The sequence below is a fragment of the Hyla sarda genome, chromosome 3 (genome assembly GCF_029499605.1).
Source record: "Hyla sarda isolate aHylSar1 chromosome 3, aHylSar1.hap1, whole genome shotgun sequence".
Lineage (NCBI taxonomy): Eukaryota > Metazoa > Chordata > Amphibia > Anura > Hylidae > Hyla > Hyla sarda.
This window is the reverse complement of record NC_079191.1, coordinates 27083277-27109760: the sequence shown is the minus strand read 5'-3', so window position 1 is coordinate 27109760 and position 26484 is coordinate 27083277. Positions and strand designations below refer to the sequence as shown.

Sequence of the window (26484 nt, the reverse complement as noted above, 5' to 3'; positions counted from 1 at the left end):
CCCAGGGGCTTGTGGTGACTGCACTACTGTTACAGAGTTACCTTCAGGTATGTGTCCATAGTCCTGCTTCACCGTGCTGACTGCTGGGACTTGTGGTACCTCTGGAGGAGTCTCTGCAGGTCTCTGATGTTGCTGGACGCTTGTTCCCCCTTGCTTGTACAAATCCCCTTTTTCAAAAGGGAAGCTGGCTGGTCTGAGGAGTGGTCTTGCACAGGACTGCTGGATGTCCTCTTGTCTTGCACAGGACTGCTGGATGTCATCTGGACAGGTTGTAGACTTGGGTTCAGCAGTAGATGTAGATGACTTTGTTGCTGGTCTCTCCTTATATCCCTCAAATCTTTGCTGATTCCTGAAGGTCTCAGCGACTGGTCCCATCCGCTCCAATACATCCTCCATGTCCTGCACAGTGTCAGCGAGCTGCACAGCGAGGGAGCTCAGCTTCTTATCATGGACGGCCTGGTTATTGGGGTTTGCTGCCTTTAGCTTGTAAATACATTCAATTTGTTTCTGCAGCTGTAACTTTGTCTTTTTTAAAGTCTCAAGTCTCTTTACCAGAGCTGGGATCTGCTCGGCCAAACACAGTTCAGGCGCCCGCTGAGTATTGGGGGGCCGTGCTGGTGGGGTACTCACAGGACTCTGCTTCTGAGGTGGGATCTGTCTCGGTGCGGCTGTGGTCACTGCTGCAGGGTCACAATCTCCAGACTGGGGACTGGGCCCCTGGTTCTTCCCAGTGACCGCACTTGTGGCCCCCTGAAGCCTTCCTGGTGTACTCCCTCTGGTCTCATCTGGCGTGCTTGTAACTTTTGCGCTGCTCCCGCTCCCGTATCTTGTGCGGTCAGAACGTATCAGGACAGGCTGCTGCAGATTCTCCTGCATGGTCTGCTTCTCCAGGGATGTTCTCCTCTGTCTGACTGCAGGAGGGGTGGATTTTACCTGCAGCCATTACCTTACTTGATGATGATTCCTTCTTAGCTTCCAAGACTTTCTTTTCATCTGTGCTTCTTGCTGCACCAGAACTGACAACATTCTGAACCTTTCTTACATCCAGAGAAACTTTAGGATTTTCATCCATGGTTTGTGGTGTCTGGGGATTAATTCCCAGAATAGGCCGAGAAGCCTGGGCCTTGCTTGGGGAGCTTCCCCACCCAGGGTGGCCCCTCCCTGGGCTTTCTCCAGACATCAGGAGAGCTACACACACACAACCTCTCAGCTAGGAGGCAGTATTATAGTAGTTATATTCTTGTATATAGGAGGCAGTATTATAGTAGTTTTATTCCTGTATATAGGAGCCAGTATTATAGTAGTTATATTCTTGTATATAGGAGGCAGTATTATAGTAGTCATATTCCTGTATATAGGAGGCAGTATTATAGTAGTTATATTCTTGTACAGAGGAGACAGTATTATAGTAGTTATATTCTCGTATATAGGAGCAGTATTATAGTAGTTATATTCTTGTATATAGGAGGCAGTATTATAGTAGTTATATTCTTGTATATAGGAGCAGTATTATAGTAGTTATATTCTTGTATATAGGGAGCAGTATTATAGTAGTTATATTCTTGTATAGAGGAGACAGTATTATAGTAGTTATATTGTATATAGGAGCAGTATTATAGTAGTTATATTCTTGTATATAGGAGCAGTATTATAGTAGTTATATTCTTGTATATAGGAGCAGTATTATAGTAGTTATATTCTTGTATATAGGAGCAGTATTATAGTAGTTATATTCTTGTATATAGAGGCAGTATTATAGTAGTTATATTCTTGTATATAGGAGCAGTATTATAGTAGTTATATTCTTGTATATATGAGCAGTATTATAGTATTTATATTCTTGTATATGGGAGGCAGTATTATAGTAGTTATATTCTTGTATATGGGAGGCAGTATTATAGTAGTGTTACACTATATTCTTACACATAGTGGGCAGTATTTTTAGATGAGAAGTAATTTTTTTGTCTTCATGCACAAATTGAAATATTGGTCTGTGTCGATACCAGGACTGGGCCCTAAACATAGGGAAAATATTTAGATTTATCCTCCCAGAATTGTCTTGAGTAAAGTGATGGAATGTACAATGTATGGCTGAGGGTCCCTAATTATTAGGCAGATCAGTCACAAGGGGTTCGCTCAGTATTCCCTCATTCCTTATGTCTGAATTCCTTGTAGATGCACCGTGGGAGAAATCACTGATGCCATGAAGAAGGTTTTCGGTGAACACAAAGCCAGCGATAGAATGGTGAGCGGGGCGTATCGCCAGGAGTACGGGGAGAGTGAAGAGATCGCCTTTACTCTGAAGAGGTAAATACAGATGATATAGGATTATGTGCTCATGTGTCGGTGGATGATGTATTGTGGTCCCTTACTGTCGAAATTACTTTTTATGTTAACCTTATATTTTTTAAGAATTTTGGGTGATTATTTTAAAATACAGATAGTAAAATGAAAAAGTAGAAGAATCTTTCTGAAATCTTTCAGATTCCATTTTGGCCACTATGCCTAAAATTATTCCGAGCCCTCCTTCCTTTTCTGTACAGGAGTCTCCTCCTTATCACATACTGAAGGACAGCGTTTTGTTTTAAAATATCTTATTTTTTAACAACACAGCAGATTTACAGTGCATACAATATCTATCTATTCATATGTGTGTATGTGTGTGTATATATATATATATATATATATATATATATATACACACAGTGGTCCCTCAACATACGATGGTAATCCGTTCCAAATGGACCATCGTTTGTTGAAACCATCGTATGTTGAGGGATCCGTGCAATGTAAAGTATAGGACAGTGGTCTACAACCTGCGGACCTCCAGATGTTGCAAAACTACAACACCCAGCATGCCCGGACAGCCAACGGCTGTCCGGGCATGCTGGGAGTTGTAGTTTTACAACATCTGGAGGTCCGCAGGTTGAAGACCGCTGGTATTGGAGGTTATACTCACCTGTCCCCGCCGCTCCGGACCATCACCGCTCGTTACCGCTGCCCTGGATGTCGCCTTCCATCGCTGTCGCCGTGTCCCCGATGCTCCAGCAAGGCCTCTGGTTCCCCGACACCGTCGCTCTCCGTCGCTGCCATCACATCACTACGCACGCCGCTCCTATTGGATGACGGGACGGCGTGCACAGCGACGTGATGACGACGATGGAGAGCACCGACGATGCAGGGGATCCTGAAGAGGACGCTCCGGAGCCCCGAGGACAGGTAAGTGACCATCACCGGACCACACGGGGCACCGTAAATGGCTATCCGGAGGCAGCTGAAGCAGTCTGTGCTGCCAGATAGCCGTTTATGCGATGGCACCGACATACAAAAGCATTGTATGTTGATGCTGCCTTCAACATGCAATGGCCTCTGGGAGTGATCGTATGTTGAAATGATTGTATGTCGGGGCCATCGTAGGTCGGGGGTCAATGTGTGTGTGTGTGTGTATATATATATATATATATATGTATATATATATATATATATATATATATATATAGATATATATATATATATATATATATATAGATATATATATATATGTGTGTGTAAGAACTGGTCAACAGTATAATACAACAAAACATAGCCACTTATTTGGTACACATATTTATAGTAATATTACTGCAGCTTAAAGGGGTACTCCACTGAAAAACATCTTATCCCCTATCCAGAGGCGTCTGGAATATGGAAGCTTGCAGCTTGCGTGTTCATGAGGTCACGCCATGCCCCATCCATTCATGTCTATGGGAGTGACGGCTACTAAAACGGTTACTCCCATGGACATGAATTGAGAGGGCATGTCAGCTGTAGCCGCCAGTCATCCGGCACGGAGTGTAGTTCGCTCTGTATACGGATGACTACGGTGCCGTGCCGAAGATCACATGGTTCCACAGCGTTGGGACCCCTGTGATCTGACATCTTATTCCTTATCCAAAGGATAGGAGATAAGATTTTTTTTTCCGGCGGAGTAACCCTTTAAGTTTCAATACCATTAATGACCATGGTGTGTCTACCGCAATCTCAATTTTTCTTTTTGATAAGTGCGTCAAGGGGTAGTAGAAAAGAAGCGAGTATCCTCACATGTTTGATGATTGAATAGGTTGTCGTGGACAGCTCAGAATGGCGATGATAACCAAGGAGGTAGGGAGGGAACCTAAGGAGTGAGGGAATGAAAGAAGGGAGGGAGGAGAAGAGGTTTGTAGAGGATGGCAAGTCTTATTTAAAGGGGTACTTCCATGGAAAAATTATTATTTATTTTTATTTTTTTAAATCAACTGGTGCCAGAAAGTTAAACAGATTTGTAAATTACTTCTATTAAAAAATCTTAATCCTTCCAATACTTTTTAGGGTCTGTATACTACAGAGGAAATGCTTTTCCTTTTGGATTTATCTGATGTCACGACCACAGTGCTCTCTGCTGGCCTCTGCTGTCCATTTTAGGAACTGTCCAGAGCTGCATATGTTTGCTATGGGTATTTTCTCCTGCTCTGAACAGTTCCAAAAATGGACAGCAGAGCTCAGCAGAGAGCACTGTGGTCGTGACATCAGATAAATCCAAAAAGATAAACATTTCCTCTGTAGTACACAGCCCCTAAAAAGTATTCCAGGAAAAAACTTATATATATCCACTGGCTCCGGAAAGTTAAACAGATTTGTAAATTACTTCTATAAAAAAAAGTCTTAATCCTTCCAATTTTCAGCTGCTGAAGTTGAGTTGTTCTTTTCTGTCTGGCAACAGTGCTCTCTGCTGACATCTCTGCTTGTCTCGGGAACTGCACAGAGTAGAAGAGGGATTTGCTTCTACTCTGGACAGCTTCCGAGACACGTGTCATCAGAGAGCACTTAGACAGAAAAGAACAACTCAACTTCAGCAGCTCATAAGTACCGAAAGGATTAAGATTTTTTTTTTTTATAGAAGTAATTTACAAATCTGTTTCTGGAGTCAGTTGATACATAAAATAGTTTTTTTTTCCTGGATAACCCCTTTAACTTACTGATCTTTTCATTCAGTTGTTTACATTTAAATTTCATTTAGCTCTTTAAGTTTTTGGCAGCACATAAGGTGTGCAACTAGGGTCTTGACGGAGGGGGAACAGGGTATTATGTATATTAGTCAGCGCCTAATGTTACTGACGGGGCCTTGTAATACTGCTGAAAATTTATAAAAAGTTAAAACGTCTTTTTCTTCATGTATCATTTATTGCAGAGTCCAGAGTTTCATGGAGAGAGAAGGACGGAGACCTCGTCTGCTGGTCGCCAAAATGGGTCAAGACGGCCATGATAGAGGGGCAAAAGTTATCGCCACGGGGTTCGCAGACCTTGGCTTTGATGTGGACATCGGACCCCTTTTCCAGGTTATCTATTAGTTCTATATACCCATTGCACAAGCTCGGTCTGCTCCTCTTATTGCATTCTGTATGCCAGTGTTTCCCAGCAGGGTGCCTCCAGCTGTTGCAAAACTACAATTCCCAGCATGCCCGGACAGCCTTTGGCTGTCCGGGCATGCTGGGAGTTGTAGTTTTGCAACAGCTGGAGGCACCCTGGTTGGAGAACACTGCTTTAGGCAGTTTACCTTCAGGTTGCAGGGCAGCATTGGGGGGGGCAGGAAGCTGGGAGGATGCAGCATTTATCCTTTTTTACTAGTTACGGGTTTGTTTTAGTTGTTTTTTTTTTTGTTTGTTTGTTTTTTAATATCTAAATCAAATTTCAATTGAGTTTTCATATTCTTGAACATGATTTTCTGAGTAGAGATGAGCGAACTTACAGTAAATTCGATTCGTCACGAACTTCTCGGCTCGGCAGTTGATGACTTATCCTGCATAAATTAGTTCAGCCTTCAGGTGCTCCGGTGGGCTGGAAAAGGTGGATACATTAGTAGGAAAGAGTCTCCTAGGACTGTATCCACCTTTTCCAGCCCACCAGAGCACCTGAAAGCTGAACTAATTTATGCAGGAAAAGCCATCAACTGCCGAGCCGAGAAGTTCGTGACGAATCGAATTTACTGTAAGTTCGCTCATCTCTACTCGTGACGAATCGAATTTACTGTAAGTTCGCTCATCTCTACTCGTGACAAATCGAATTTACTGTAAGTTCGCTCATCTCTATTTCTGAGCTTTTGGCGCATTTTGAACCCAAATGACCAAACAAAAAAAGTTTTATTTTGTATATTTTTTTAACCTTTTTTTTTATTTTTTATGAATGAATCACAGGGGGAATACGGATGCTAAAAAACATGGTGGAAAATGTAATGAATTAGTCAGATTGTGAAAAAGTAGAAATATGTAGCCATGTTTTCGTAAGGACTCATTTGGTGGTGTGGGGGGAGTAGATAATATAAGGGTGTATATGTGAGTATTGGACTAAAAGGGTATAGCCTGAAAAATGCCCAAAAGTAAATAAATAGCAGAAATTTACAGTTTTAAAATAGCTACCCTATATACTCGAGTATAAGCCGAGTTTTTCAGCACGATTTTTTGTGCTGAAAGCAAACCCCCCCCCCCTCGGCTTATACTCGAGTGAACTCTCCGCCTGTCAGTCCCTTCTCAGTGGTCTTAAACCTGCGGACCTCCAGATGTTGCAAAACTACAACGTCCGGGCATGCTGGGAGTTGTAGTTTTGAAACCCCTGGAGGTCCGCAGGTTGAAGACCACTGCGGCCTTCGTCATCATCCAGACCCCCCCCCCCCTTTTAGCTTTCTACTCCCCTCCCCTCGGTGGGAAGGAAGGGTGAGCTGGTCCGGGACATTATGCTGCAGGGACCGTCCGGTGGGGAGGGTTAGTCGTTCAGGGCTGTCCATCTTCACCGGTAGGCCCTCTTCTTCGCTTCGTCCCTGCGCATCAACGTCCCTGTGCGTCGTCGTCAAGGCAACGTCACTAGTCCGGGGCCGGCCCAGAGCGGAAAAGAGGGCCTCCCGGTCTTCAACCTGCGGACCTCCCAAGGTTTAAAAACTACAACTCCCAACAGGCGGTGATGATGAAGGGGGGGGGGTGTGGGAGGATGACAGGGGGATGATGACAGGCGGTTATGATGAAGGGGGGGTGGGATGATGACAGGCGGTGATGATGAAGGGGTGGTGTGGGATGATAACAGGGGGATGATGACAGGCGGTGATGATGAAGGGGGGTGTGGGATGATGAAGGGGGGGTGTGGGATGATAACAGGGGGATGATGACAGGCGGTGATGATGAAGGGGGGGTGTGGGATGATGACAGGGGGATGATGACAGGTGGTGATGATGAAGGGGGATGATGACAGGGTAATGATGAAGGGGGGGGTGGGTGATGATGACAGGGTCTGGATGATGACATGGAGGGATGATGTATTTCCCACCCTAGGTTTATAGTCGAGTCAATAACTTTTCCTGGGTTTTAGGGGTGAAATTAGGGGCCTCGGCTTATATTCAGGTCGGCTTATACTCGAGTATATACGGTAGTTTAATGAGTAAATAGTTCATAAAACATCAAAGTGGATGCCGGCAATCCACTTCAAAACATGAAACAAAATTGTTGGAATGATGCAATAAAATAAACTAGTAAACACTGTCCACAGATAGCTTCCAATTTGTGTTAAAAAATAGTCACAGCTGCCAAAAGACAATGGTGCATGAAGAAATAGAAAAAGGTAGTAGTCTGTGTGAAGTAAATGAAGCGCTGGAGCACCTCAAGAATTGTCCCACTCCTGCTGTGCTAATGTTCTGCACATTGGATAAGTGCTAATGCGCTGAATGTCTGGTCCCTGTATTTTATAAATCCATAAACATGTAAATGTTATACAATTGCTGTGATGTTGGTGAGTGAGACACTGTAGCGCGACTCGGCGGTCGGCAGAAATCAAACCAAATTCACTCACCCACCCTTGGTTCCAGGCACGGGACGTCCTCAAGCTTCGGATGTCAGCAGATCGTGCCGGTGCTCTAGCTTCAAGCAGGGGAGTTCGCTGTTAAACAGACAAGCCCTGTTAGTGAGCGGTGTCTTGGCGTGTAGGATACTTGGCTGATTCGGTCCTCGTGGAGACGTGCGCACATCAATGATGCGCTGAGTATGCTGTGAGTCTTTTGGCAGGTTCTTTAGGATATCTGACTGGAAGTGTGGTGTGGGTACAGGTCAACCACAGACGCGTTTCGAGCCGCTTGGGCTCTTCCTCAGTGGTGTGTGCGCACACATCACTGAGGAAGAGCCCAGGCTGCCAAAAGACTCACAGCATACTCAGCGCATCATTGATGTGCGCACGTCTCCACGAGGACCGAATCAGCCAAGTATCCTACACGCCAAGACACCGCTCGCTAACAGGGCTTGTCTAACAGCAGACTCCCCTGCTCCAGCGCTTCATTTACTTCACACACACTACTACCTTTTTCTATTTCTTCATGCACCATCGTCTTTTGGCAGCTGTGACTATTTTTTAACACAAATTGGAAGCTATCTGTGGACAGTGTTTACTAGTTTATTTTATTGCATTATTCCAACAATTTTGTTTCATGTTTTGAAGTGGATTGCCGGCATCCACTTTGATGTTTTATGAACTATTTACTCATTAAACTACCGTATATACTCGAGTATAAGCCGACCTGAATATAAGCCGAGGCCCCTAATTTCACCCCTAAAACCCAGGAAAAGTTATTGACTCGACTATAAACCTAGGGTGGGAAATACATCATCCCTCCATGTCATCATCCAGACCCTGTCATCATCACCCACCCCCCCCTTCATCATTACCCTGTCATCATCCCCCTTCATCATCACCACCTGTCATCATCCCCCTGTCATCATCCCACACCCCCCCCTTCATCATCACCGCCTGTCATCATCCCCCTGTTATCATCCCACACCCCCCCTTCATCATCCCACACCCCCCTTCATCATAGGGGGTATATAATTAATAAAGTATAATATTTTTCATATTGGTGTGCGCTTCTTGCAGTAGTCACTGCTGTTGGTTTAGATTGTTACTATAAATTACTGATTAGCAGCACCCGTAGTATTTGTTAATTAGGTTGAGCCCTCCCCTCTGTATTTGTTTATATTTTTTAAAGGGGTACTCCGCCCCTGGCATCTTATCCCCTATCCAAAGGATAGGGGATAAGATGTTAGATCGCCGCGGTCCCGCTGCTGAGGACCCCGGGGATTGCCGCTGCGGCACCCCGCCATCATTACTGCACAGAGCGGGTTCGCTCTGTGCGTAATGACGGGCGATACAGGGGCCGGAGCAGCGTGATGTCATGGCTCCGCCCCTCATGACATCACGGCCCGTTCCCTTTAATGCAAGTCTAAGGCAGGGGGCGTGACGGTCCCATAGACTTGTATTGACGGGCGCGGGCCGTGACATCACGAGGGGCGGAGCCGTGACGTAACGATGCTCCGGCCCCTGTATTGCCCGTCATTACGTGCAGAGCGATCTCGCTCTGCGCATTAATGATAGCGGGGTGCTGCAGCAGCGATCCCCGGGGTCCCCAGCAGCGGGACCCCGGCGATCTGACATCTTCTCCCCTATCCTTTGGATAGGGGATAAGATGTCTAGGGGCAGAGTATCCCTTTAACACAAATTGGAAGCTATCTGTGGACAGTGTTTTACTAGTTTATTTTATTGCATTATTCTAACTATTTTATGTTTCATGTTTTGAAGTAGATTGCCGGCATCCACTTTGATGTTTTATGAACTATTTACTCAGTAAACTAGCTATTTTAAAACTGTAAATTTCTGCTATTTATTAACTTTTGGGCATTTTTCAGGCTATATCCTTGTAGTCTACTACTCACATATACACCCTTATATTATCTACTCCACCCACACCACCAAATGAGTCCTTGAGAACCATTATGTTTTCCTTCAAGATTTGTAAATTACTTCAATTAAAAAAATATTAATCCTTCCAGTACTTATCAGCTGCTGAAGTTGAGTTGTTCTTTTTTGCCTGACCACAGTGCTCTCTGCTGACACCTCTGTCTGTCTCAGGAACTGTCCAGGCAGGAGAGGTTTGCTATGGGGATTTGCTCCTACTCTGGACAGTTCCTGAGACAGACAGAGGTGTCAGCAGAGAGCACTGTGGTCAGGCAGAAAAGAACAACTCCACTTCAGCAGCTGATAAGTACTGGAAGGATTAAGATTTTTGAATAGAAGTAATTTACAAATCTGTTTAACTTTCTGGAGCCAGTTGATATGATTCGATGAGAAATGTGAAGAGGAAATGTGGAGGAGCAGCAATCGTAATACAACCGCCAAAGGCTGGCCCTCCATTATCCTTTAGAAAATTCTGCTCCAAATAAAGTCCTATTGACTTTGATGGGCTTCTGCCTGCGGATTCTGCCAGAAGCATGAACAGGTTTAGTCTTCTGCCAGAATACGATTATCCATAGGATTTTGTCTGTGGGAATTGCTCAGTGTGAACAGAGAGTCGGAAAGACCATTAAAGTCAATAGAACTTTCATTTAAGAGGAAATTAGAGCGCTATACTGGCGCGGAATTACACAAGTAAATTCCTTATGAATTCCTCAATGTAAACATATAGGGGGGAGATTTATCAAAACCTGTCCAGAGGAAAAGTTGACCAGTTGCCCATAGCAACCAATCAGATCGCTGCTTTCATTTGTGAAAAGGCCTGTGAAAAATGAAAGCAGTGATCTGATTGGTTGCTATGGGCAACTCAGCCACTTTTCCTCTGGACAGGTTTTGATAAATCTCCCTCAGAGTGCCTATGGCCACCATACATTAATGGGGGGAGATTTATCAAAACCTGTCCAGAGGAAAAGTGGCTGAGTTGCCCATAGCAACCAATCAGATCGCTTCTTTCATTTTTCACAGGCCTTTTCACAAAGGAAAGCAGCGATCTGATTGGTTGCTATGGGCAACTGGGCAACATTAGTGTTTCCCAACCCCGGTGCCTCCAGCTGTTACAAAGCTACATCTTCGGCTGTCCGGGCATGCTGGGAGTTGTAGTTTTGCACCATCTGCCAATCCTGCTGACCATATAATGCAGTGTTTCCCAACCAGTGTGCCTCCAGCTGTTTCAAAACTACAACTCCCAGCATGCTCAGGCAGCCTTTGGCTGTCTGGGCTTGCTGGGAGTTGTAGTTTTTCACCATCTGCCAAACCTGCTGACCATCTAATTCATAAACTGAGTTTCTAAAGCAGTGTTTCTTATCCCGGGTGCCTCTAGCCGTTGCAAAACTACAACTCCCAGCATGCTTGGACAGCCGGAGGCTTGTCTGAATATGTTGGAGATGGAGTTTTGCAACATCTGCCAAACCTGCTGACTATCTAATGCAGCGTTTGCCAACCAATGTGTCTCCAGCTGTTGCAAAACTACAACTCCCAGCATGCCCAGGCAGCCTTTGGCTGCCTGCGCATGCTGGGAGTTGTAGTTTTGCACCATCTGCCAAACCTGCTGACCATCTAATGCATAAACTGAGTTTCTGAAGCAGTGTTTCCTAACTGGTGTGCATCTAGCTGTTGCAAAACTACAGCTCCCAGCATGCCCGGACAGCCTTCGGCTGTCCGGGCATGCTGAGAGTTGTAGTTTTGTAACATCTGGAGGTACCCTGTTTGGGTCCCAGATCCCAACCCCCCCCAATGTTTTAATGACATCACATAAAATGGAGTTCACCTTTAATTATAAAGCAGATTCCTGCACTGTAGTTTAGCTGTATATAAGGTGACTTTGCAGCGTATCCCAGAATAAACCTTTTTTCTTTCTTTTACGTCTGACCTGGTACATACTCCCTAAGTAAAGGGCACGCGGGCAGTCGTGCCATGTGAACAGATTTCCTGCAGCTGGAAGCAGATAGGATCCAATATTAATGTCATGCTCACTTGCCCCTGGCACCCAAAGCAAAAAGTTAACTACTTATATACAAGATAAGCTACTTCTAGCCTTAAGAAGTATCCAGTATGTGGATTTATTTTTTATTTTTTGGCGGGTCAGTGTTTCCCAACTAGGGTGCCCCCAGATGTTTTTGTAGATTTATCCGGTCTGGTTGACCCCTGAGGAATCCACTTACGTGGTAGAAACGCGTCGGGTTTTTTCCAATATACCAGTGTACACTTTTTTTATAGGGATTTTAGAGTCCAAGGGATAGATCGGGGCAGGGGGTCTCCCTTTTTAGGGCAAGTGCCCTGATGGTCCTTGTGCGAGCAGGGGTAGAACCCACTACATCTCCCCGATAGGGCATATCAGGGTCATATTACACCCTAGGTTAAACCTTTTGTATCTACCACCTGTCTCCTTTGGTTTGCTTGATTCCCAGGTCATATGTGGATGGATTATACTCCCCATCATCCCATTGTGTGTATTTGATTAGGAATTGGTTTTTGGTCCATGTTAAGTTAGGGGCTATCGGTCCCCCATTTTCTGTTTTTGTGTGTTCTGCCGTGGCTTTGTGCACTATTCTAGTGGGGTTGTTTGGTTTTAAGTGTCGTTAAAGGGTTATTCCAGGAATTTTTTTTATTTGACTATGCTACAGGGGCTGTAAAGTTAGTGTAGTTCATAATATAGTGTTTGTACCTGTGTGTGACGGTTTTCTCACAATTCTTCTGTGATTTTCACCCCAATATTTATTTTTAACAGCATACAAAATGACTGCTGTCTCAGATTTTTCCCAGGTTGCAATGTGGCCGAGACCTTACATCACTAGTCAGCTGATGACAGGGAGCCTGTCTGCTTCAATGGGTGGAGCGATCGCTTGGTGGGAGAGAGATCAATCTGCAACTAATGCAACAGCTGTAGGCGCCCTGATTGAAAACCACAGGTCTTTTGAATGGATGCAGCTCATTTATGTTTCAATGGGTGGGGTGGCTGATATGTGGGAGGGAGGAAAATGGAATTATGGGATTAGTAGGCAAAGAAGTAAACTAAAACAGGGAATACCAGTTTACAAAAAGCTAGCCACAGTGTTATGATAATCTCACAACATAGCCATTTAGCCCCAAGACAAGCGCAGATCCTTCCTAAGCATGTCCATTACTGTCTGCCAGGTACGTACCAAAATCACCTTATGGGGGAGAACCTCTTCAATAAAAGTTACATTTTAAAGTATATCCCCCCCAGAGCAGCATGTGTTTGCTATGGAGATTTTCTCCTACTCGGGACAGTTCTTAAAATGGACAGAGATGTCAGCAGAGAGCACTGTTTTCATGATGTCAACAGAGAGGTCTGTGTTCCAAAAAGAAAAGAAATTCCTCTGTAGTATTCAGCAGCTAATAAGTACTGGAAGGATTAAGATTTTTTAATAGAAGTAATTTACAAATCTGTTAAACTTTCTTGCACCAGTTGATTTAGAAAAAAAAAAAAAAAGATTTCCACCGGAGTACCCCTTTAACCCCTTAAGGAAACAGGGCGTATCCATACGACCCCGTTTCCAAGTCCTTAAGGACACAGGGCGTATGGATATGCCCTGCGCATTTCCGGCCCCAGCCGCTAGCTGGAGGGGAGCCGGTGCCCGATGCCTGCTGAAATCGTTCAGCAGGCATCCCGGCATATCGCCCAGGGGGGGGGGGGGGGGGTCATTATGTCCCCCCATGTCGGCGATTGCCGCAGATCGCTGGACAATTCAGTCCAGCGATCTGCGGCGGATTCCGGGTCAATCGGGTCTCCAGTGACCCGGTGACCCGGAATTACTGGCTGATCGGGGCCGTCAGAGATGGCCCCGAACAGCCATAGCCAGCAGGGGTGAGGTAGCACTGGTGCCACCTCACGATCACCCTGATTCGTTGGCCGGTTTCCCGGCCGACCAATCAGGGCGCCTGCTGCGGTTGTCACTCCCGCATCCCGCTCCGCCCCTCTTCCAGAGGACGTGAGCGGGTGCGGGCAGAAGACCCTGGGTGCTGGGGACCCCGATCCCTGGCGTCCCTGTTGGGATCGGGGCCCCAGGAGCGACGGCGGCGGCGGGACTGACCTGCGCGGCGGCGTGGAACAGCTCCCAGCATGCAAAAAGGGCATGCTGGGAGCTGTACTTATGCAACAGCAGGAGGCAGACCACCACAACTCCCAGCATTCCCTTATGGGCATGCTGGGACTTGTGCCTCCAGCTGTTGCAAAACTAAATTTTTCTATGGAAAAGTGTACCTTCAGCTGTTGTATAACCAGCTAAAGTGCATGCTGGGTGTTGTAGTGGTGCATCTGGTGGTTGCATAACTACAACTCCCAGCATACCCGTTGGCTGTCGGTGACTGCTGAGAGTTGTAGTTTTGCAACAGCTGAAGGCACACTGAGTTAAGTAGCAAACCAGTGTGTCTCCAGCTGTTGCATAACTACAATCCCCAGCCAAAGTAGTATGCCTCCGGCTGTTGCATAACTACAAGACCCAGCATGCCCTTCCGCTGTCCGTACATGCTGGGGGTTGTAACTTTTGCAACAGCTGAAGGCACACTGGTTGCAAAACACTGAGTTTGTTACCAAACTCGGTGTTTCACAACCAGTGTGCCTCCAGCTGTTGCAAAACTACAGCTCCCCGCATGCACTGATAGACCGTACATGCTGGGAGTTGTAGTTTTGCAACAGCTGGATTGGCGGAGGTTTAGAGTAAGTATCCGGCTGCAAGTTTGAGCTGCGGCAAATTTTCTGCCGCAGCTCAAACTGCCAGCGAGAAACTACTGTGAACCCCCACCCGTGTGACTGTACCCTAAAAACACTACACTACACTAACACACAATAAAATAAAAAGTAAAAAACACTACATATACACATACCCCTACACAGCCCCCCTCCCTCCCCAATAAAAATGAAAAACGTCTGGTACGCCACAGTTTCCAAAACGGAGCCTCCAGCTGTTGCAAAACAACTACTCCCAGTATTACCAGACAGCCACCGACTGTCCAGGCATGCTGGGAGTTTTACAACAGCTGGAGGCACCCTGTTTGGGAATCACTGGCGTAGAATACCCCTATGTCCACCCCTATGCAATCCCTAATTTAGGCCTCAAATGCGCATGGCGCTCTCACTTTGGAGCCCTGTCGTATTTCAAGGCAACAGTTTAGGGTCACATATGGGGTATCGCCGTACTCGGGAGAAATTGTGTTATAAATTTTGGGGGGTATTTTCTGTTTTTACCCTTTTTAAAAATGTAAAATTTTTGGAAAAAGAAGCATTTTAGGTAAAAAAAAAAAAAATTTTTTTTTACATATGCAAAAGTCGTGAAACCCCTGTGGGGTATTAAGGTTCACTTTACCCCTTGTTACGTTCCCCAAGGGGTCTAGTTTCCAAAATGGTATGCCATGTGTTTTTTTTTTTTGCTGTCCTGGCACCAAAGGGTCTTCCTAAATGCGGCATGCCCCCAGAGCAAAATTTCCTTCAAAAAAGTCAAATGTGACTCCTTCTCTTCTGAGACTTGTAGTGCGCCAGCAGAGCACTTTTCACCCCCATATGGGGTGTTTCCTGAATCGGGAGAAATTGGGCTTCAAATTGTGGGGGGTATTTTCTGCTATTACCCTTTTTAAAAAAGTTAAAATGTTTGGGAAACCAAGCATTTTAGGGACATTTTTTTTTTTTACATATGCAAAAGTAGTGAATCACCTGTGGGGTATTAAGGTTCACTTTACCCCTTGTTACGTTCCCCGAGGGGTCTAGTTTCCAAAATGGTATGCCATGTGGGTTTTTTTGCTGTTCTGGCACCATAGGGGCTTCCTAAAGGTGACATGCCCCCCAAAAACCATTTATCGCTCCTTCCCTTCTGAGCCCTCTACTGCGCCCGCCGAACACTTTACATAGACATATGAGGTATGTCCTTACTCGAGAGAAATTGGGTTTCAAATAAAAGTAAAAATTTTCTCCTTTTTACCCCTTGCAAAAATTCAAAAATTGGGTCTACAAGAACATGCGAGTGTAAAAATGAAGATTGTGAATTTTCTCCTTCACTTTGCTGCTATTCCTGTGAAACACCTAAAGGGTTAAAATGCTGACTGAATGTCATTTTGAATACTTTGGGGGGTGCAGTATTTATAAAGTAAAAACACGTCAATTTTATGATGCAAACATAAAGTATACATATTGTATTTGTGAATAAAAAAAAATTATTTGGAATATCCATTTTCCTTACAAGCAGAGAGCTTCAAAGTTAGAAAAATGCAAAATTTTCAAATTTTTTCATCAAATTTTGGGATTTTTCACCAAGAAAGGATGCAAGTTACCACAAAATGTTACCAGTATGTTAAAGTAGAATATGTCACGAAAAAACAGTCTCGGAATCAGAATGATAACTAAAAGCATTCCAGAGTTATTAATGTTTAAAGTGACAGTGGTCAGAATTGCAAAAAAACGTCCGAGTCCTTAAGGTGAAAAAGGGCTAAGTCCTTAAGGGGTTAAAATGGAAAGATCTACCTGGATTTGTGCTGCAGTTCCCTGGGAAAGCATAAGCTACATGCCGTGACTGTAGAAGTTTACAAGATCCCTGTAAGCCTCTCGCAGACCCGAGCGCCATTGATTTTAATGAATATTTTACTGCAGAATCCTAATAAACAGAAGACGCTCCTGGACATCATTGAAAGTGTTGGGTCCGTTCATGTGTGAAAGTGCAAATTACGATAATTTTTCATATATGCGCAAAGAAAAAAAAAAAAAACAACTTTGTATAATAAATATTTTATTGGCATAAGGCGCGGGGGAGCAATCTGCCGGACGCCAGGGAACTGACCTGTGATTTTACGTGAATTATTATTTAATATCAGCGGCTTTTAAGTTTAATGGATATTCCTCATACGTCCTGCTACTTGTGTCTAGAAAAGCATCAACATCTTCCATTGACGTCATCTCCCAACTTTCCTGGATTCCTGATGGCGCTCCTTACTTCGTATGCGGTCCTTCTTTGCGGCATAACTAGGGAAAGTTACCATTCTGGGCTCTAGGAAAAAGAAGGGTGGGGGGGGGGGGCATGTAATCAGCCATTTTATCAGTCACCCAACTTTCTTGAAGACTGCAACCCAACGGTTTGTATTTAAAGGGGTACCCTCATGACACCATGCCACACCCCTCAATGCAAGTCTATGGGAGGGGGCGTGGCAGCAGCCACGCCCCCTCCCATAGACTTGCATTGATGGGGCGTGGCTATGGAATGTTCTGTACGCTGGAGCAGTGGAGTACCTCTTTAATGTTTGCATTTGGGAGGGGGGTAAGACAAAGAATCTCTTGCGTCCTGCTTCACCCCCTTGGGCTATGCATTGGGTTTAGCACAGAACATAACATCAATTTTTCTGGAGTGTTCCTTTAAAGGGGTACTTCGGTGAAAAACTATTTTTTATTTTTTTTATTTTTTTAAATCAACTGGTGCCAGAAAGCTAAACAGATTTGTAAATTACTTTTATTTAAAAAAATCTTAATCCTTCCATTACTTATCAGCTGCTTTATGCTCCACAGGAAGTTGTATTTCTTTCTGGAGTTCTTTTCTGTCTGACCACAGTGCTCTCTGTCTGACACCTCTGTCAGTATCAGCAACTGCCCAGAGCAGGAGAGGCTTGCTATGGGGATTTGCTTGTACTCTGCGCATTTCCTGACATGGACAGAGGTGTCAGCAGAGAGCACTGTGCTCAAACTGAAAAGAACTCCAAAAAGAAATACAACTTCCTGTGGAGCATATAGCAGCTGATAAGTACGGGAAGGATTAACATTTTTTAATAGTAGTAATTTACAAATCAGTTTAACATTCAGCATTTGAGCTTATTAAAAATTTTTTTCCAGTGGAGTATCCCTTTTAAAGAAGTACTCTGTTAATAGTTTGCTTATATAATGCAGCGTAGGCTATTATAAGAGAAGAATGTAGAGGTTCTTGTATAGGCCTTGCGCTTACCTGTTTTAGCTGATGTGGCATGCATGGGTTTATAGCCATATTGATTCCAACTCAATCACTGAAATGATTTTCTAATGCCTCCTATATTTCCTATGAATCCTCTGGCATTGCAGAGAGAGGGGGTGGATTCTCATTACTGCACCTGGTTATCTAAAATGTGATGTGTATAAACTTGTGTGTGTTCTAAACCACCTTTTATTTACCTCAGACATTCCACTGCCTGTTTGTCCCAGACACAACTATGGCCTCCGAAACACATTTAATGTCTGCCGCATTTTAACTAGTGGAAATTACTTGAATCGTTTGAACTCTATATGGTACATTTCATATCAGAACCTCTGATTTTATCGGTACAAATACCACACAATGGTTACACACACACTAATGTCCTCTTCTTGACTCTTTCCACAGACTCCTCGTGAGGTGGCGCAGCAGGCCGTGGATGCGGATGTGCACACTGTTGGTGTCAGCACGCTAGCCGCAGGGCACAAAACCCTCGTCCCGGAGCTCATCAAAGAGTTAAAAGCCTTAGGACGACCTGATATTCTGGTGATGTGTGGAGGAGTCATCCCACCCCAGGTAACTATACAGCAGGGTCTGCATCTCCATACAGATCTACCCTCACTGAGGCCAATAACCCTTGGTCTATGGGGGAGACTTATCAAAGTCTGTGCAGAGAAAAGGTTGACCAGTTGCCCATAGCAACCAATCAGGTCACTTCTTTAATTTTTTGACAGGCCTTGTTAAAAATATAAGAAGCGATCCGATTGGTTGCTTTGGGGAATTGCTCAATGTTTCTCTCTCTCTCTCTCTCTCTCTCTCTCTCTCTCCTCCCCCTCTCTCTCCTCCCCCTCTCTCTCCTCCCCCTCTCTCTCCTCCCCCTCTCTCTCCTCCCCCTCTCTCTCCTCCCCCTCTCTCTCCTCCCCCTCTCTCTCCTCCCCCTCTCTCCTCCCCCTCTCTCCTATATATATATATATATATATATATATATATATATATATATATATATATATATATATAATGGCCCTCATTTAATATTTCAAATCCGTCATGTTTTGTCGGGTTGTGCACCAGATTCTGTCTCATTGCTCCAGAAATTCTGTCTGTTACAGATTGTGCCCCAGAATTTGCGACAGAATTGAAAAAACCCGACTAACTCTCCATTTTGCTAAGAGAACCGGGGAAAAGGGGCGTGGCCGCCGGGTACAGGGGTGTTGTCTCCGAAAAGGGGCGTGTCTCCGACATTTTCACAAAAAAACAACAAAAACTAAGGTTTCCACATAAAATGTGGTGGATTTGAGCTGAGGAAAACCCGACAGATCCGAGCGGGTGTAAAAAAAACAAAATGTAGGGAAAGTGGAAAATGTAGGGAAACCTTAGTAAATACCGTGGAAAAGAAATTGTAGGGAATTAAAACCCACAAAGAAACCTACACTCCACTCTTAGTAAATGGGGGCCTATATATTGCTAAAAGACAAGGAGGCACAGTTCAAACTTCTGGGATGAATTGATCCAGCACCTGGGAAATGGTACCATGTGAATACAGCTGAATATTATAAGATAATGGGGTGTTACGTGAGTGGTGCACAGATACAGAGAACATGGATATATACAGCAGTAAATAATAGTGATGAATACCACACCTACCGCTCCATAACAGGAGGCTCCATGGAGGGGAAAAGACGATTGACGGGGGCTCAGAGGCAATGACCGGTGGTTTCGTGCTAATGAGCAATTCTTCCTGCCCTCCAGGCCGAAACCACCGGTCGTTGCCTCTGAGCCCCCGTCAATCGTCTTTTACCCTCCATGGAGCCTCCTTTTATGGAGCGGTAGGTGCGGGATTCATCACTATTATTTACTGCTGTATATATATATATATATGTATGTGTGTATATATGTGTGTGTGTGTGTTTCTCTTTCTCTCTTTTTATCGCTCTCTTTTCTCTTTCTTTCTCTCTCTCTCTCTCTCTTTCTCTCTCTTTCTTTCTTTCTCTCTCTCTCTTTCTCTTTCTTTCTCTTTCTTTTTCTTTCTTTCTTTCTCTCTCTTTCTCTCTCTCTCTCTTTCGCTCTCTCTCTTTCACTCTCTCTGTATGTGTATATGTGTGTGTGTGTTTCTCTTTCTCTCTTCTCTCTTTCTCGCTCTCTCTCTCTCTTTCTCTCTTTCTTTCTTTCTCTCTCTCTCTTTCTTTCTTTCTCTTTCTCTCTCCCTCTTTCTCTCTCTCTTTCTTTCTTTCTCTCTCTTTCTCTTTCTCTCTCTTTCTCTTGCTCTCTTTCTTTCTCTTTCTCTCTCTCTTTCTTTCTCTTTCTCTCTCTTTCTTTCTTTCTCTTTCTCTCTCTCTCTTTCTTTCTTTCTTTCTTTCTTTCTTTCTCTCTCTCTCTCTCTCTCTTCTTTCTTTCTCTCTCTCTTTCTTTCTTTCTTTCTTTCTCTCTCTTTCTTTCTCTCTTTCTCTCTTTCTTTCTCTCTCTTTCTCTCTCTCCTTTCTTTCTCTCTCTTTCTCTCTCTCTCTCTCTTTTGCTCTCTCTTTCACTCTCTCTCCTTACCCAGAATGCCTTGCTAAATGGCCTTATCCTGAATCTCCCTACACCAGGGATGGTGTACCGCTCCTTAAGGAGTGATCTTATCCTCTTGACCCTCGTCTATTGGCCTCTCACTTAGCCAGCCAGAAACCAACTCTGCACTGACGAGGACCAAAAGTCCGAAACAGCGCTGTCTACAGGTGGGTTCATCTTTCCTTCTGGAGAGAGAATCTGGCTTGGCATTTAAATATCAGTTATGCAAAGGAGAGAAGATGTCCAGCGCACACAAGTATAGAGGAACTTCATTTATTCAGTTGCCATAGGATACAGCAGGTACACAGGTAACGTGAAGCGTTTCGGCCCACAGGTAACGAGTCGCGTTACCTGAGTACCTGCTGTATCCTATGGCAACTGAATAAATGAAGTTCCTCTTTACTTGTGTGCGCTGGACATCTTCTCTCCTTTCCATATTTGTGGACAAGTCCTAGTCCTGTCCGTGCACGCGCTTTGGGGTGAGCTGGATATACCTGACTCTGCTACTAAATATCAGCTTCGAAGACTCTGTACATAGCTCACTCTCAATTTACATACCCCCAATCACATCATTAATCAAATGTAACGTCCTCAGGGAAAATGAAGTCATTTTAATCATTCCTTTCTCCTGAGGACGCCATGTTGATTGTGGTGAAACATGTTGGTAGGGGAAGATAGCATTTTGCCATGTTTTAAAGCAGCAGAAATCCTGATTATTGTAGCGTCCTTAGGGGCAATGAAGTCATTTGCGTCATTCAAAGCCCCTGAAGATGCCACATTGAGTGTAGTAAAACATGTTGGGGAGGAAGGGAGTATTGTAAAACTTAGATAAGGGAAACCCAGCTCACCCCACCCGACTCCAGACATCTGTGCAATGGACCCGCTTGTACCGCCCTCCAAACATAGGAACAGGATTGTCCCGCACCATGAAATGGAGTCCAAAATGTCTTGCTATGTATTAAGGAATCAATATACAATTGAGAACATGTACAGGGCAGTAAAACATCTGATGCATTTTACTCTGGCGCATTTTACTAATGGGCTTAGTCATAGAATGAATGCTTTAATAGAAATCTTTCAATGAGTCATTCATTGCTCCTGAGGACGCCACATTGAGTGTGGGGAAACATGTTGGGGGGGGAGAAGAAAGCCTTGTACCATGTTATCAAACTGCAAAAATCCTGATTATTCTTCCTGTGTGCATACTGCAGGCTCACAGTGGTGTATTTAGGTAGTGTGTGCCAGTGGGCAACGAAGAGTTATGAAAAACAATATCTAACCAGACAGGATATTGCTGGGTTGCGGATATATTCTTCTGCCTTCTGTATAGCCTGGGTATAGTCCAATGTTTCACCACCAAGGTGCCTCCAGCTGTTGCAAAACTACAACTTCCAGCATGCCCGGACAGTCTTTCAATGAGTCATTCATTGCTCCTGAGGACGCCACATTGAGTGTGGAGAAACATGTTGGGGGGGGGGAGAAGAAAGCCTTCTTCTACCATGTTATTAAACTGCAAAAATCCTGATTATTCTTCCTGTGTGCATACTGCAGGCTCACAGTGGTGTATTTAGGTAGCGTGTGCCAGTGGGCAAAGAAGAGTTAAGAAAAACAATATCTAACCAGACAGAATATTGCTGGGTTGCGGATATATTCTTCTGCCTTCTGTATAGCCTGGGTATAGTCCAATGCTTCACAACCAAGGTGCCTCCAGCTGTTGCAAAACTACAACTTCCAGCATGCCCGGACAGTCTTTCAATGAGTCATTCATTGCTCCTGAGGACGCCACATTGAGTGTGGAGAAACATGTTGGGGGGGGGGAGAAGAAAGCCTTCTTCTACCATGTTATTAAACTGCAAAAATCCTGATTATTCTTCCTGTGTGCATACTGCAGGCTCACAGTGGTGTATTTAGGTAGCGTGTGCCAGTGGGCAACGAAGAGTTATGAAAAATAATATCTAACCAGACAGGATATTGCTGGGTTGCGGATATATTCTTCTGCCTTCTGTATAGCCTGGGTATAGTCCAATGTTTCACAACCAAGGTGTCTCCAGCTGTTGCAAAACTACAACTTCCAGCATGCCCGGACAGCCTTTGGCTGTCCGGGCATGCTGGGAGTTGTAGTTTTGCAACAGCTGGAGGCACCCTGGTTTGCGAAACACTGGTATATGGTCGGTTTATGTGCAGACAGGATGTAGGGTTAATGCTGCCTGACTGACGGGAAAGGTGACCTTGCGCCAAACTTTCGGTGTGGCTTTCTATGACGCGGCTGGGGACAGCAGCTATAACACGCGGAATGTATTTCTGCATTTATGTATGAGAAGCAGAGCCCGCGGCAAAGAGTCCGTGACATTTTATTCTCATGCCCAGAAAAGCTGTCATGGTCCACAGGGGGTGCGAAGGAAAAAGCCGAGACGTTCACACTGCGGGAAATCATGTTTTATCCGGACTGACACGAGAAATTTGTACATATACTTACTGAAGCTGTCAGGGACCTGATAGATGCCATACAGGACAGGGGCCATACGTTTTATGGATTCGTAGTCCAGGTAATGTTTTTAATATCAGATTTAAAGGGTACCTGTCATATCACAGAATTAAAAAAAAAAAAATGTCTTCGATATATTACTACGACGTCATGCAGGTGCTTTAAATGTCTTTCTTATGTGTCCAGCTTCTGTATTTCATCATAACTGGTCTAGACCAGTATATGGAGGGTTAACCTAAAACACAAAAGAAGTATATGGGAAACCAGGGTGTTATTGGATTTCCCTAATGGGGAATCTTTTGGAAATAAATAGCTTCTGTATTTGGCTCACAAATCCCTTTTTATTCTGCTGCTTATTCATTCTGACATCCACCTCACAGGAAGGGGCGTGTCCCAGGCAAGCACTGAGCCCGCCCTCACTCACCATGCATTCACTTCCTCCCTGAGTCTGCTGTACTTTGCTGGGTCTCTTCAATCACTGCTGTCTGATAGGACAGGAGAGAGCACAGAGTAGTGCTAGTCCCACCTTCACTTTCTGGGACAAAGATGGTGATGCTGCAGCCAGGCAGGATTATATTCTGGACAGTATGGGGACCCCTAGTGGTCTTTTTTTTATTTTTATTTTTTTTATAAGCCATGATTTTTATAAAAAGGAGATACATCTTTTTTTATCAATTATGTTAGAAAGGTTAAGTATATCCCGTAACCAAAGCAGTCGGACCCCTCGCGATCTCCTGCATCGCACACCGGCAGTCCACAGAAAGGGGGTGTGCGGACCTCCGCAGGAAGCCACGACACCCCTCCATGTATGGGATACATGGTGGGGGCGTGTCGGCCGCTGCTTTGTCCTCCTTACTGAGGACTGTCAGGGTGCCATGCAGGGGATCGTAGGGGGTCCCAATGGTCAGACCCCCCGCAATCTAAAACTTATCCCCTATCCTTGTGATGGGGGATATGTTTTATTGCACTGGAGTACTCCTTTAATGTTTTGCCAAGATTTACAACATATAAAAAGGTTTTTGAAGCCGACAGCGCCACCCCTTGTCATCAGGTCGTGTGTGGTATTACAACTTGGCTCCATTCACTTCAAGCTAAACTGATCAAAATAACACACACACCCACCCTGTGGACAGACTTGATGCTGTTTTTAAAAGAAATCAACTCAAAGTATTCCCTTTTACCCAATGAAAGTAATAGACAAGACCCTAAACTCTAAGGCTGCACTAGTTCAGGTACAGTGTTGTCATGGAAACAAAAACTTCAAACAGTTAATAGCCGGCAGCAATTCCTTTGGACATGGATGTCTAAGATTGACGAAAGGTCTCCATGACGACACTTGGACCTGACGGAATTCAGAAAGGACCATATTTAACCCCTTTCTGCAATGGAATAATGGATTCCATGGGCATGGGTGATGTACCTGTGCCGCCGGGCTGGCATTAGAGTTGTCTCTTAATCCCTATAAATACCATGGTCAATGGCAACCAGAACATGGGGATGCCCTTATGGGGTTTCATGGACTAGACAAAGGCCCATCAGAGACATCTGCCTATTCCAGTGTTTTCCCAACAAGGTTGCCTCCAGATGTTGCAAAACCAAACTCCCAGCATGCCTGGACAGCCAAAGGCTGTCCAGGCATGCTGGGAGTTGTAATTTTGCAACACCTAGAGGTACCCTGGTTGGGGAAACACTGGCCTATTCAGTCATGTCAGGGTCATGACCTAATAGATTGTCCACCATTTCAGTGGACTCCGGTCCCACTGCTCAGCACTTTCTTGTCTCAAGTGCCCACTCAACCTATGAGGTAGGACCCCACTGCAACCAATGAATGGCTATGCAGACACCTCCTTGTATTAAGACCAGAAAGGGCTGAGCAGTGAACCCAGGCTCCATCCGAATGGTGGCAGTGGGGTAGCTAGACAAGTAAGTACACTTTTTTTTTTTTTTTTTATAAAGTTGACAGCTCACCCCAAAAGTGCACAGAACTCAAGTCCCAATCAACAGCTGCAGTAAATAGAGGCCACGTTAATCAGACGAAAAATTCAACACTTAGTTTATCAATGACATCTTAAAATTCTGGAAAAAAAAGAGTCCAGGTGCATGATTGGAAGAACGCGCTTCGAGCTAATCTGGCTCTTAATCAGCTCAAAAAGTGTTGTTTCTTTTCCTTTATGCTAAAATTCATCTGTAACCACCATACACTTATGGACTTTTTTATTATTTTTATTATTTATTTTTTCCCTGCATTTTTATATATCATAAGAGAGTCCTTAATTGCATGGTAGTTACAGATGAATTATAGCAAGGGAACAGACCGACACGTTTTGAGCTGATTTAAGAGCTATATCAGCTTGAAACATGTTGGTTAGAGATGAGGCACAGCTTAAAGGGGTATTTCGGCTTTATACATCTTATCCCCTATCCAAAGGATAGGGGGATAAGATGTATGATGGCAGGGGTCCCGCTGCTGGGGACCCCCACAATCTCGGTGCAGCCCCCGGCATTCTGTGCCGGGCGCTGCCTTCAAGACGGGGACGTGACATCATGGACATGCCCCCTAGTGGCATTATGCCATGCCCCCTCCATTCATGTCTATGGGAGGGGGGCGTGACAGCCGTCACGCCCCCCTCCCATAGACATGAATGTAGGGGGCGTGGTGTGATGTCACTAGGGGGCGTGGTCGTGACACCACATCCCCGTCTCGGAGGCAGCGCCCGTCACAGGATGCCGGGGGCTGCACCGAGATTGTGGGGGTCCCCACCAGCGGGACCCCTGCGATCATACATCTTATCCCCTATCCTTTGGATAGGGGATAAGATGTATAAAGCCGAAATACCCCTTTACTGGGAATGAACAGCCATGGATTTTCCTTTTTTTCTGCATTTGCTATCTTTTATAAAATAAATACCCCCCTTCACTACTGAACTTTTTAGTCTGTGTATTTCTTACTCTGACATTTTGTTATTTCGGCAGGACTATGAGTTCTTGTATAACGCCGGAGTGTCCAATGTGTTCGGACCCGGAACCCGAATCCCCAAATGTGCGGTACAAGTCATCGATGACATAGAGAGGAACCTGGAGAAGCGTCAGCAGTCGTTATAAATGGGCAGGACTCCATGTTGTACCCTGCTGAAAGAGCTCTACAGATCGTGATGGACTCTTGAAGAACTTTGTAACACAGTTTAAAGACTATTTTTGGTCTCAAAAGACTTTTTGCCCCGTGGCATCAAATGTGATCAGATCTTTGGTGTTTGTAAGAATAACTTTATATATTCAATTATAATTTAAAATAAAACACTTTTTGTAAATGTGACTTTGTTGGGAGTATATGGTGCATTTAAATTGAGTTTTTTTCATTTTAACTCCTTAAGGACACATGACGTACTGGAACGTCATGTGTCCGCTCGCGATCTATAACGTGGAGCCACGGCGCGGCATTGATCGCTGTGCCGCGCGCTATTAACCCTTTAGACGCGGCGTTCAAAGTTGAACGCCGCGTCTAAAGTGAAAGTGAAAGTATGCTGGTTAGCTCAGTGGGCTGTTCGGGATAGCCGCGGCGAAATCTCGGCATCCCAAACAACTTACAGGACAGCAGGAGGGTCCCTACCTGCCTCCTCGCTGTCAGATCAGATCCCCGAATGACTGCTCAGTGCCTGAGATCCAGGCATGAGCAGTCATGCG

At 44.8% G+C, this 26484-nt stretch overlaps 1 protein-coding gene across 2 annotated transcripts in view; it reads left to right on the top strand.

Annotated features, from left to right (window-relative positions):
• MMUT (methylmalonyl-CoA mutase) overlaps window positions 1-26110 on the top strand; it is an 85812-nt gene extending 59702 nt beyond the window's left edge. For both annotated transcript variants that reach the window (XM_056563946.1, XM_056563947.1), the window contains exons 10-13: window positions 2176-2307; window positions 5207-5354; window positions 18180-18347; window positions 25777-26110. In XM_056563946.1, the coding sequence (XP_056419921.1) occupies window positions 2176-2307; window positions 5207-5354; window positions 18180-18347; window positions 25777-25905 (577 nt within the window). In that variant the 3' untranslated portion in view covers window positions 25906-26110. The remainder of the gene's footprint in view (window positions 1-2175; window positions 2308-5206; window positions 5355-18179; window positions 18348-25776) is intronic.
• Window positions 26111-26484: the final 374 nt, after the last annotated feature.